This window comes from Micromesistius poutassou, assembly GCF_964030765.1.
Source record: "Micromesistius poutassou genome assembly, chromosome: 24".
Taxonomy (NCBI): Eukaryota; Metazoa; Chordata; class Actinopteri; order Gadiformes; family Gadidae; genus Micromesistius; species Micromesistius poutassou.
In genome coordinates, this window is record NC_140294.1 from 4,847,677 (window position 1) to 4,860,050 (window position 12,374).

The window sequence follows — 12,374 nt, forward strand, 5'->3', positions numbered from 1 at the left end:
ATATATATTTATATATATTTTTCTTTTTCCTCTCAACATATGGCACCTTTTACCTCCAAAATAAACAAATACACCCAAACAAGGGGAAATCATTTACAAACCAAGCGTCTATGCAGTCGTCTCCACATTGATGCACACCCGGTTGTAGTTTTAAACTTTTGTTTGGTCCTTCGTCTTGCGCATTCAACATACCTTAACAATGAAATCACCCTCATCTCACATGACCTTTTCACTTTTTACCTCTGTCCTAACAATAATCTGACATCTAAAATGTCTGCAGTAATAGCTTGGTAATACTAGTCAAGTCTGTCAAGTTACCAGGAAATGTTACCAGAAGATGTATCATGCTGATGATGATCATCTTTCTGACTCCAATAAAAATATTTTCTGGACTAAAACCTATTGAATAATTAACAAAATCGAAATATTCTCTTTATCCCTTTATTCATTACTTTTGACTCTAGAGCTTCTGTAACAAGTGAACAGTGATTCATAAACGGTGTCTCCTCTTTATTATCCCCTAGAACGACCTGATGGACGTGGTCGCCAGCATTGAGCTCTCCAAGAAGACCGTGAGAAGGATAAGAATCAACTTCCTCTTCGCCCTCATTTACAATCTGCTGGGGATTCCCATCGCTGCAGGTGATCTACACACGCACACACATGCACACATGCACACACGCATACGTACACACACACACGCATACGTACACACACACACACACATGCAAACACTTGTGCACACATTTATTGTCGAAAACTAGTGAGAATAATTCAAACTAATATCAACCCAATTGTATTGTCCTGGGGAGTGACCTTCACAGCAAATATAAACAAATGGATGTACTGCGCCCTTTTCTGAATTGGACACCTGAACACCTTATCACCTTACGGCTGAGTCTATAGCCCCGTTCCCTTGGTTTCCGGTCCTCACTAACGCCCCGGTCCCCACGCTGCGCCCCAGGTGTGTTCATGCCGGCGGGCCTGGTGCTGCAGCCCTGGATGGGCTCGGCCGCGATGGCCGCCTCCTCTGTGTCCGTTGTTCTGTCCTCTTTGCTGCTGAGAACGTGAGTATGCGTGAAGACCTCCACTCGCGCTATCCCCCTCCTACTTATTGTATGTTGTACGTTCTGGCACTTAATGTGCGCACTAATGCCGCTTTTCCACCGCCAGTACCAACTCGACTCGACTCGACTCGCCTCGACTCAACTTGGTTTGGTTGCGTTTCCATCTAAAAAAGTACCTCTTCAATGTGGGCGGGTCGTAGAAAAGAACCTCTCCACCATAGGTGGGTCGTCATTAGGTTTTAATCACGGGAGACGCGATTCCCGGGAAATCTGAATCTGATCAAGACTATTTCCTGATTCCCGGGAAAGGTTATGATGGGAAATAAAATAAAATAAAAAGCGCAATGACTGCGCGTCTATTGTTGTCATACAGTAACGTTGATAGAGGCGAAACTCGAGCCCTAGGAAAGGAACGACACTGAAACGAAACAGCGAAACGCTGATCCTCCGGAGCCGGTCCGTGGACTCCAGCCACGCCGGACACACACAACCACGCCGGACACACATAACGACGCGCGGGAAAGGAGCGACACACACGGCGAAATGCTGATCAGTGTCCCCCTCGGGAGCGGGACTCCAACCACGCCGGACACAACTTAACTTTGAGTGATTATTCCCATTGACAGCCGCTGGCCAATCAGTTACCAGCAGCCTGTTTACGTCACAAAAAAGTACCTACTCCGCTCGCTTGGAACCTCGACGGAGGTAGTACTAAAAAAAAGTACCCGGTACTAGGTACCAGGTACTTTTTTTGCCAATGGAAACGCAAAAAAGGCGTGGCGAGTCGAGTCGAGTCGAGCTGGTACTGGCGGTGGAAAAGCGGCATTATTGTATGTTGTACTTAGTTATAGTACTTAGTTGTGTAGCATCTTATCCTAGCTGTCTTTGTTGTGTACGGGGAATGGGTCAACCTAGCGATTGTAGGTGAAACATCCTTACTGTACCAACAGCAATATATTGTTTCACCTTCTTCCAACAAATGTACTTATTGTAAATCGCTTTGGACATAAGCGTCTGCTAAATGCCCTGAATGTAAATGTAAATGTAAATCAAAAGTGATTTAAACTATAGTCCTGAGGGGTATTCCATCAAAGTCGCTAACGAAAGCGGCGCTTAGTTGATTAAGCCCAGTTAGAACTAGCGCCAACTTCCACTTGAGGCTAAAGCCGTTCCACCATCGCAGTTCAACCGCACCTTGCTCAGGTTAGTTCAAACCAGGCTTACGTTATCGTGGATTACGCGCATTCACGAGATCTGCAACCCAGAACCGTGAATGTCGAATCATGGATCAAATGTCTGAAAAGGACCGAGAGGGATCTTTTCCAGCGGCAAACAGAAGCTGCTTGTGGAGGTCTATGAGGAGTACAAACATGTAATAAATGAAAAAGGGAACACCGTAACCATAAATAAAAACAGGGAGAAAAAAATCGCTGTTCTGTTCGATGCATAAGTAGTATTAGGCGTAACATAGTTTAATTGAATATTGACCATGGACTTAGACTCAGGGAGATAGTCTTGAGGAAACGTATCGGACTTGTACCCGGTCGTCCGGGGTTTAATCCCCACGCAATTAGTACTATAGGAAGGATTACTGGTGAAATCAAAGAATTTTTCATGCCATTTATTTTCCATTTCTTTGAATATTCGAAATTATGGAATTAATAAAATTAATAAAGGGAATTACAAAATGAAACCAACACCAAGAATACTATGAAATACTCTGGACGCGACCATTCACCCAACTGCTGATTCCTGATTTTGTTAATATTGATTTCTATAATACATAGATTTGTATAAAAATGTGCCACGGTAACAATAGATAGCAATTAATTTAATTTTTAATTTAATTTTTATTTGCATAATTTAATCTTAGACCCTTAGTGAAAATATATGCTGTTTGTACTTCATATATGTACATTTATGACAAAATCATGAGGACTAGGCTTGGCGGAACCTTCTGATGGTACAATTGTTGCAGACAGATGGACTTCTCTGAAACACCGCTCAAGTTAGCCTGACAGTTAACCTGCTACTGACCAGGTTAGTTTGGTGGGATAAGTTGCCATGGTTACTTAGCGGAGATTCCCTTAAGCCACATTAATGGAACGCAACTCTAGCTGAAAGAAGCCAGGCTAAGCGAAATAAGCCTGGCTTTGCGCTTTGCTTGGTTGATGGAATACCCCTCTGGTCGTTTCCCTGATTTCCCGTCTGCAAACACCAAATGTACATCTGATCTTATCTTGGGTTTCTTTTGTGTCATTTAGTGTGTTTGGTTGAGATGCAATAGCTGACAGATATATAATTATTTAGTAGGGTTTTTGGGGAAGCATTTATAGCGGCATGCACTTGGGATGCAACCTCGCATCACAAACACGCCGGGCTGATGGGGTCTGAACTGTGCGGTGGTGGCGCAAGAGTTCATATTTACGACTAATAATTAATAACCAGTACCTCCTGTTTTGGTTCTGGTGCAAATTATGGGGAATTTCAACAGAATTTCCCATCAATGCCATGTTACCATAATTGGGTCCATTAAGCAAACAGGGGCGTTGTACCCTGGTTTGAAGTACCCTGTTCTCCCTGCCACCCGTCTCCACCCACCCAGCTACAAGAAGACGTCCACAGAGCTGTACCAGTCCCGGGCCAGGGGTCACATGCGGAGCCTGCAGTCCTCGCAGATCAGTGCCCACCCGGGCCAGGAGGACCGCCGGCGCCTGGGCCCCGCCTCACTGGACCCCAACGGGCCGGCCGCCCGCCTCGAGGCCCCTGGAGCCTCGAGGGACCCAGCCTTCCCTCCTGGAATGCCGAGTAATTTAGGAAGAGGGGAATGTGTCTGAGGGGGATCGGTAGATTTGTTTGTTGTTGTTGTTGTTGTTCTTGTTGATGAAAGGTCCTGTGTGTAGAATTAAGTAGCAACTAGCGGTAGGGACGACGACCAACTCCCCCCTCCAACCACCAAACGTGTAAGGTCTGACATTCATTTAAAAAAAGCAACATTAACCCCTCTAGCCTGCAAATTAATTGTTTTATCTGTCATCATGGTTACTGTACATGTTGTAGGACATGGTGGAGGTAACAGCCTGTTTCTCAACACGTCTTCTTAATGCATCCATAGTGGGGAACTACATTCATAGACCTATAATTATGGCTTTGTGTTATACGTGTTGATCATTCATCTGGATAGCAGTCGGCGCTCCAAGCCGGTGTTGACTCGCACTGCGATCAGCGCCGTCGTATAGGGGGGAAAGGTTATGACAATTATAAGGGCCCACAGCCCGCTAGGGCCCACACACTGCCCCCAGTAGCCTCTATGACAAAATTATTATGCATACACTGAACTAATATATACTCATATGAATGAATCCGAATTAAAACAAAGCCACAAATCATACAATATTATCATTTTAATAATTTCAATAATCCCCTTGGCCCCCCCCCCCCCCACTCGATCGCGGCCGAGTGCTATTGTTGACGGGGGGTTGGATCGTGGACGAGCGCTATTGCGGGTGCGATTGTTGAAGAACAGTCAGAGGGCACTTTTTAATACGAGGCAAAAAGGGCAGGGGCTCAAGCACCCCTAGGGCCCTTTGTGTGCACCAGGCGCGATTCTAGGTTTCTTAAACATCCGGGGCTCAGTGGGACGATCGCGGGCGGACGGGATTGTTGACGGGGGGGGGGGGGGGGGCAATCAGAGGTGTAATAACGTGTTGCAAATCAGGGAAATGAGAATAAGACAATTAATAATACATAATTTACATAATAATACTCTGACTTGTTAAGTTGTTAAATGTAAAAAAGGAAACAAATTGTGTGTATTAGGGCAGCGAGCCAGGCACCGTCAAGAACACTGAAAAACAAGAACATTTAAGGTGGCAATGAATGGGGGAGAGGGGCCCACACCGATATTCTTTCAGGGGGCCCAGAATTCCTAGCAACTGCCCTGACTGCGGTACCACCTTTACCGAGGGTGTGATAGCCTTCAGGGAATAAAAGGGGATTATTGAAATTATTAAAATTATAATATTGTATGATTTGTGGCTTTGTTTTAATTCGGATTCATTCATATGAGTATATATTAGTTCAGTGTATGCATAATCATTTTGTCATAGAGGCTACTGGGGGCAGTGTGTGGGCCCTAGCGGGCTGTGGGCCCTTATAATTGTCATAACCTTTCCCCCCTATACGACGGCGCTGATAGCCTTTAATAACTTTTAGTTATCAAACAGGGAAATCAACCTAAAAAATGAACGCCACCAAAATACGGATGCATTTAAGAATGCACGCAAGTCTGTTCCGCAAGATTCCACTAAATTCTACACACTAAACCTTTAATATAAATATATATTATTTTGTATTTGAAACCAAATGTGGCCAAATTCCACTGAAATTCCACCGGAAACTTTTTATTCTCTCGCCTGGAACACATAACTTTTCATTCTCTCTTCTGGAACACTAACACAACTGTACCTGGTGATATTTGTTGAACCCTTGTTGAGGAGCTCATCTCTGGGTTGAGATGAGCCGCCAGACCAACTGGTTTGGGAGAACTAGTCTTGTATAAAATAAAAGATTAATGAATTATTATTGATTTAAGTATTGTTTCAACTTTAGTTCGGTTCTGTCTAAGCGTCCTCGAGAGGCAAGCTGTAAAAGAGGCAAAGTATACTACTCCGTATCCCTAATCCGACTCCGTAACTACAGCATTCGCAGTTCTCCGTCGGGATGTCGGATACCTACGCAATGCAATTCGCCATTGTTATTGTTGTTTTAGGCTACAGAGCTTCAGAAGATCATTGATTAATTAAATGGAGAATATGAATCAGCAAAGTCTGTAAGATATAATTAACCTTAATATAAATTTTTAAAAAAGTGTTTACCTCCCCGTCGGGGAATTGAACCCCGGTCTCCCGCGTGACAGGCGGGGATACTGACCACTATACTAACGAGGAGTGGTGAATGTCGACGACGTTCAATGTTAATCAAACATACTATCCCACGCGGATGGTTAAGCTTAACTTTCTTAACTTTTCCCATTCATTCTCAATGGTAGTTCTTAACAGTACGGATGTGATATTTCTTCGGCCACTGGTGGACATTTGGCGCTGTCCCAAGTTTCCTTTAGTCAAGATTCAAGATTCACGAATTTAGTTGTCACATGCGTAATTTGTGGAACAAAAAGCAGTGAAATGGGGATTGCGACTGCAACTCCCAGCTGTGCAAAGTTTAATAATAATAGAAAAGTAAGAAGATAGAAAACAGAAGGGGGGTGGGGATTAAATAAAATAAGATGAAAAAAGTTTATTAATTATGGGGGGAATTATGCATTCATTGTCCATATGGACAATGATGAGGATGAGGATGAGGATGTCCGTATGGCTTGGGGGAAAAAACTTCTTCGTAGTCTTTCTGTTCTGGCCTTTTGAGATCGAAGCCGCTTTCCAGAGGGCAACCATTGAAAAATGTTGGCCAGGGTGATGACAGTCCTTTAAAATAATTTTTGCCCTTGACAGGCAGCGCCTAGTATAGATGTCCTGAAGTCCAGGAAGTGCAGTGTTGGTGATTTTCTCTGCACACCTGATAACTCTATGCAAGGCCTTCGTATCCTGAGAGTTGCTATTTCCGTACCAGGTTGTGATATTTCCAGAAATAACAGACTATTGTTGCTGAGTAGAATGTTTTCTGCAGCCGCTGTCTTGCTTTTTTCACTTGGTTGGAGATGTGTGATGTCCATGAAAGGTCCTCAGAGATGACTACTCCAAGATATTTAAAATGGCTCACTGTCTCCACCAGGGCACCATGAATGTTCAGTGGTGTGTGATGTAACCTCTGTTTGTCCCTTCTAAAGTCAACCACCAATTCCTTGGTTTTGGCAGTGTTTAGTACAAGGCTGTTGTCATTGCACCATGATGTCAGCATCTTAATTTCATTGAGGTAGGCTGTCTCATCGTTGTTGGAGATGAGTCCAATCACTACTGTGTCATCCGCAAAATTGACAATGGAGTTGGAGTTGTAAATGGCTGTACAATCATGGGTGTATAGGGAATAAAGCAGGGGACTTAAAACACATCCTTGGGGGGCACCAATGTTGAGGGTGACTGTATTTGACACACAGCTCCCAATCTTCACCGCCTGTGGCCTATCCATCAAAAAGCTGAGAACCCAGGAACAGAGAGATGTATTAAGTCCTAGATTTTTGAGCTTGGTGACTAAAATGTTTGGCACAATGGTGTTGAAGGCTGAGCTATAGTCAATGAACAGCAGGCGTGCGTAATTCCCCTTCCCTATGTCCAGATGGGAGAGAGTGGTGTGGAGAACATGGGATACGGCATCAGCAGTACTCCTATTGGGTCGATAGGCAAACTGAAGGGGGTTTAATGAGCAAGGTGTTGATGAACATATCAAATCTTTTACCAGTCTCTCAAAACATTTCATCACCACTGATGTCAAAGCTATAGGGCGGTAATCATTTAAGCTGGCTGCGTTGGTCTTCTTGGGCACAGGAATAATGGTGGATCTTCTTAGGCACCTAGGAACTACAGATTGGGCTAGAGACAGATTGAAGATTGTTGTTGGTTGCACACTGGTGCAAGCTGGTCAGCACATGATTTTAACAACCGCCCAGGAATGCCATTTCTGCTTTATTTAGGTTAGGTTATTACAATGGTCTTACCTGTCAACATTTCTCGCTGACCTTAATGTAGCATAGGCTTACACTTTGTAGCAACTTGATGGTAACAAGCGACACTGCTTCAAAACTGAAGTGAGTATGAAGTGAATATGAATTACTAGTATTGACGATCGATTTGATGTAGTAGTCATATGCAACGTTAACGTTGTCGATCAATCTACTCTTGGTCTGTTATTTGCTGTGTATCATCACACACACACACATAGGTCTTATGTACTAGTAGGCCTACTACCAATGTTTGAGCCTGTTTAACTTACTGTCCTATCAGACATCAATCAATGACATGGTGTCATTAATTATTAGTATTATCATCTGTTTTGTTGTTTAATTCTTTTTCTATCCTCTTATTTCCTTCTCTCCTACTATTTCTCTCCATCTTTCTAGCAGCCTTTTCACCCCTGACATTGTGTGCAGCTCCTGACCACCCAACGCAACCCCTTACATTGTGTGCAGCTCCTGCAACTCACAGACACAAAGCAGTGTTTATTTTAGCCAGCATGAAGGTAATGGTTATCTTCCCGGGCAAGGTCAAGGTTTCTTTCCAGAGAGGGCCGACTGGGTATTTGAGGCAAGACCCATCAGTTGAGGCTAAGAGGATTAAAGACCACCCTGACCTCCAGGACAAGTCAGCGCCCCAGAATGAAGACCGGGTGAGAGACAACGCCAGGTCTGTCGTATTCATGAGAGGGGGGGATATGTCAGACAAGCAGGAGGTGCTTGGGGAGTATGTTCTGCAGTTTGGGAAGTACAAGGGAAAGTTATTCCGGTGGCTTGCGGATAATGATGTAGGGTACGTAATATACCTCATCAAGAAGGTCAGGGAGGAGGAGAGAGCAGGCCAGTTTAAGCCAGATGGTCCCAAGAAGGACAGCTTGTTGTCACTCCTGCAGTACAGCTACAGCTTCCAGGAGATCAAGGACCTGCTGCTGTATCTGGACAGGTAGTAACACCACCGGCTAAGGATGACGGGGACAACCTAGTCAGTTTTGGGGTTCACACGAAGAGGACGTGGAGGGATGTTTGGAAGCAGAGAGACGATGGATTTTCTGCGTTTATCCTGCGACAGCAGTGTACGACAAGACAGCAAAATGTTTAGGCTCCAGGAATACTTGAAGAGGCAGAGTGCTTCTGAGGGACGTGCTTCCTCAGGGCATGCAACATCTGCCTCTCATTGCCCAGGTTTGTTGACAATACGTTATAAGTGAAGTTATATTTAGTCAATTTAGAATGTTGGTGTGAACTCACTTATCTTTGCCTTTGTTATAGCTTTCACAGAAATGGAGGATGATGATGAGTTGGAGAGGACGATGCCTTGTGAACCTGAAGTTGCCTGACGTGAAGCTGCCTGCAGTCTTTGATCCAGTCCTGATGATGGAGCTGAATAAGCTCTCTGAAGTGCTGACAGGTCATGCCAAGTACCTTGCCTTGCGTGTTTCACACACTGACACAGGAGAGAAGTGTTTGGACTCCAGTATGTAGAACCTGGCTGTCGTCCTGTCCCACTGGACTGGAGCAAGCACAAGACCCAGAGGGTTCATGTTGCAGGAGAGAGAGAGCACCACTCCTCAGAACCGTCTCTTCTCAGTGAGACATTCACTGAAGACCCATCTGAGGAGACGAGGGAGGAAGACTGTGCTCCGGTATGTTCTACATAATAATGTAAAAATATGTATTAAGTGTGAGTGGATGTATAATGTGTATATTATTTTGACTAATGTAAATTGTTGATTACCCTATCTTTCAGGGTGATCTCTTTGGTGTGACTTCCCTTGGCTCACATGCAGTGGCCCAACCCTCATTCATTCAATTGAATTCTTTCCCCCTTAAAAATACTTTAGTTATTTTGATGTACAGTAAACTTAGTAAAATGGAAATGACTTGCTTCTCTCTCTCTCTCTATCTATCTATCGCTCTCTTTCAGATCTCCCAGTCCCAGTGACGCCACCGATGCCCCTGTCTGCCTCTCCACGTGCTGCACGCACAGGTCCAGTCAAGGCAGGCGGCCTACTTTTTGTCCTGGACCATTCCTGGTGGACACAGGCGATGAGGGATGCCATCGATGGCCTTCTGGCAAAGCACCATGGCCAGAAAGACCTCCTCACCAAGGTGGATGCAGAGTATGCTACTCTTGTGCTTGCTGCCTCCAGAGATCCTAACAACCTGTTACATCCAACCACCAAACAGCACATCTCATGTGAAACACAAGGCCAAGCTGATGAACACAAGTTTGTGTCTGAACACCAGTCCAGAGAAACTCCTTGAGACACAGCAGCTGTGGCATCATCTCACAGAGGGTGAAACTGTTTGTGTCCCAGTGGTAACCCTCCCACCTGCACCTGTGTCTCAAGAGTCCTCTCTCACAAAGGCCGAAATTGAAAACCTGGTCAAAGAGCTTGTGCAAAAGCAGCAGCAACAGCAGCAACAACAACCAGCAGCCTTTGCCAAAAAGAAGTAGGCACTGTCAGACCTATGTAGCAGAAGGCCTTACTGATCCTCGCATGACGTTTGTTGACTTTGCTGGCACACCTTTTTTCAAGAGAGAGCTGGAGGCAGCAAAGCAGCGGCCTGGCGGGTAGAGTCTAGGCGGGTAATAGAAGAGCGGGGAAAGAGAAAGGCCATGGAGAAGCATCCCATTGGTCGCCTGTGTAGGTTCTGCCACAAGCCTATAAAACAAGGCCCAGGCAGTGGTCATATACACACTGGGTTCCCTGGTGTGACTGGGAAATATGTGTAGTGTCCTGCCAAAGTGTTTAGCCAGTATCAGTCAGAGGGGATGACTTCTGAGATGACTTGGGAGGATGTCTGTCAGTCTCCCTTTTATGACTCTGAAAAGGAGAGGTGGGTGGCAGAAAAGGGAAGGTGATTGCATGCTTTGGTTATTTATTATGTTTATTCTTTTGCACTGTTCAGATGCTGGAAATGCACTACTTTTAAATCAGGTTTGACCACTTTTAGCTATTCAATTTGGTTCATTTAGTTTTCAATTTTGGTTAGTTCAGTTTTTATTTTATTGTGGGTATTTACTGATCAGATGCTGGAAATGCACTACTTTCAACGTCTACCTTAATTCACTTAGTTAATTTCTATGTCATTTTTGTTTTTCATTTAGTTCATTTTATTTTAGCTATTTAAATTACATAACTATTTACATTACATTGATTTGTTTCTAGCAAAATACATTTTTTATTGATCTGTTTATTGTGACTGAGCTGTTTACTGGTGTGTGTGTGTGTGTGTGTGTGTGTGTGTGTGTGTGTGTGTGTGTGTGTGTGTGTGTGTGTGTGTGTGTGTGTGTGTGTGTGTGTGATCAGATGCTGGAAATGCACTATTTTTATTTGTATATTTTCACAATATCATGGCTGTATTATCCTGCTAAGAGTGAGAGTGAGAGTGAGTGTGATATGTGCTTATTTTGAAAGAAAACAAGTTTAATACAACCCTTGAAACTTGAAGCTTGACTCTTGGTGTATTTTTCAGTTAATGCTATTTGCTGATTTCCTCTGGTTTAGGATTTAACCCTTCACTGTTATTTCTCACAACAACTGTACACAGTTTGATATTAGCACTTCAAAGCCTTATATAAGCACTTAGAGGCCTTACTGATTGAAGTTAAATGTTTTATTTGTGTAAAAAACAGCTCCAGCTAAAGGTAAAAATAACATTCCCGGCACACCGTCATTTTCTTTCTCTCTTCTGATTGGCTAGTCAGCTGGCCCGGTCTTGACAGGCGGGGATACTGACCACTATACTAACGAGGAGTGGTGAATATCAAAGACGTTCAATGATATGACGGGTTTCGACATCTCCAAAATCTTCTCTTGTGACTGTTTTTGCAATACATGTAAAAAACGTAAGAAGTGAGTGAGCCTGAATAACATATTACCAACGGACAAATAAAGAATGGATTGTGAAGACCATGAAAAAAAAAAGCACATGTTTGACTCTGATATTTAACGTAACGTTAAAACAGATGGTTACATTACATATTTTTTCTTAATTTATCACTTATGCTTTTGTTTTCTTTCAACTCAACTCAACTAGCGATATTATCCGTCCTGATTTGAAAGAATAAAAGATGCTTGCATTGGCCGGGAATCGAACCCGGGCCTCCCGCGTGGCAGGCGAGAATTCTACCACTGAACCACCAATGCTTTGCATGCCACATGATGCTCACATATCAAAATTATTCCTATCTCATCCGGCATGTCGCATAACAGTGCAACACGTTCAAGTTGCTCTTACGCTGCACTGCCGGACGAGCACTTTGGTCACTTTGGTGTTACATTAATAGGCAGCAGCCTTCGTTGCGGATAAATTGAGCAAGATTGATGCCCGTGTTGCGTGAACAACAGACGTCCTCGGTTTCCGGGGCAGTTCAGTGACCTGTCCGCGGCTACTGCTGTCCCCGTAAATGTCCCCGGTTTTCACTGTGGAAAGATCCGGGAAGATCCGAAATTGGACCAAAGAAAAAACGAAAATGTTGACCAGACGACACGTAGGCCTATAGTTGCGCATCCTACTCGCACAGGCTAAAGCCAGCCAGAGCAAGCGCCGCTCAGCCCAGAGCTCAGAGAAGAAAGAATGCCCATCTAGAAGGCCCATATTTCTGATCTTTTGAT

At 44.1% G+C, this 12,374-nt stretch overlaps 1 protein-coding gene, 2 non-coding genes and 1 pseudogene across 5 annotated transcripts in view; 2 read left to right on the forward strand and 2 right to left on the reverse strand.

Annotated features, from left to right (window-relative positions):
* Window positions 1–5,649, forward strand: part of atp7b (ATPase copper transporting beta) — a 24,265-nt gene extending 18,616 nt beyond the window's left edge. For both annotated transcript variants that reach the window (XM_084487880.1, XM_084487881.1), the window contains exons 19-21: window positions 525–642; window positions 965–1,067; window positions 3,673–5,649. In XM_084487880.1, the coding sequence (XP_084344006.1) occupies window positions 525–642; window positions 965–1,067; window positions 3,673–3,904 (453 nt within the window). In that variant the 3' untranslated portion in view covers window positions 3,905–5,649. The remainder of the gene's footprint in view (window positions 1–524; window positions 643–964; window positions 1,068–3,672) is intronic.
* Window positions 5,650–5,944: 295 nt separating this feature from the next.
* On the reverse strand, window positions 5,945–6,016 carry AC3HAE_040430 (transfer RNA aspartic acid (anticodon GUC)). The gene has a single exon. It is a non-coding gene; the product is annotated as a tRNA-Asp (tRNA).
* Window positions 6,017–9,296: 3,280 nt separating this feature from the next.
* Window positions 9,297–11,295, forward strand: LOC311369788 (annotated as a pseudogene). The gene is made up of 3 exons (XR_014684246.1): window positions 9,297–9,395; window positions 9,677–10,186; window positions 10,221–11,295. The product of XR_014684246.1 is annotated as an uncharacterized misc_RNA (transcript).
* A 540-nt stretch (window positions 11,296–11,835) lies between these two features.
* On the reverse strand, window positions 11,836–11,906 carry AC3HAE_040431 (transfer RNA glycine (anticodon GCC)). Its single transcript has one exon. It is a non-coding gene; the product is annotated as a tRNA-Gly (tRNA).
* Window positions 11,907–12,374: the final 468 nt, after the last annotated feature.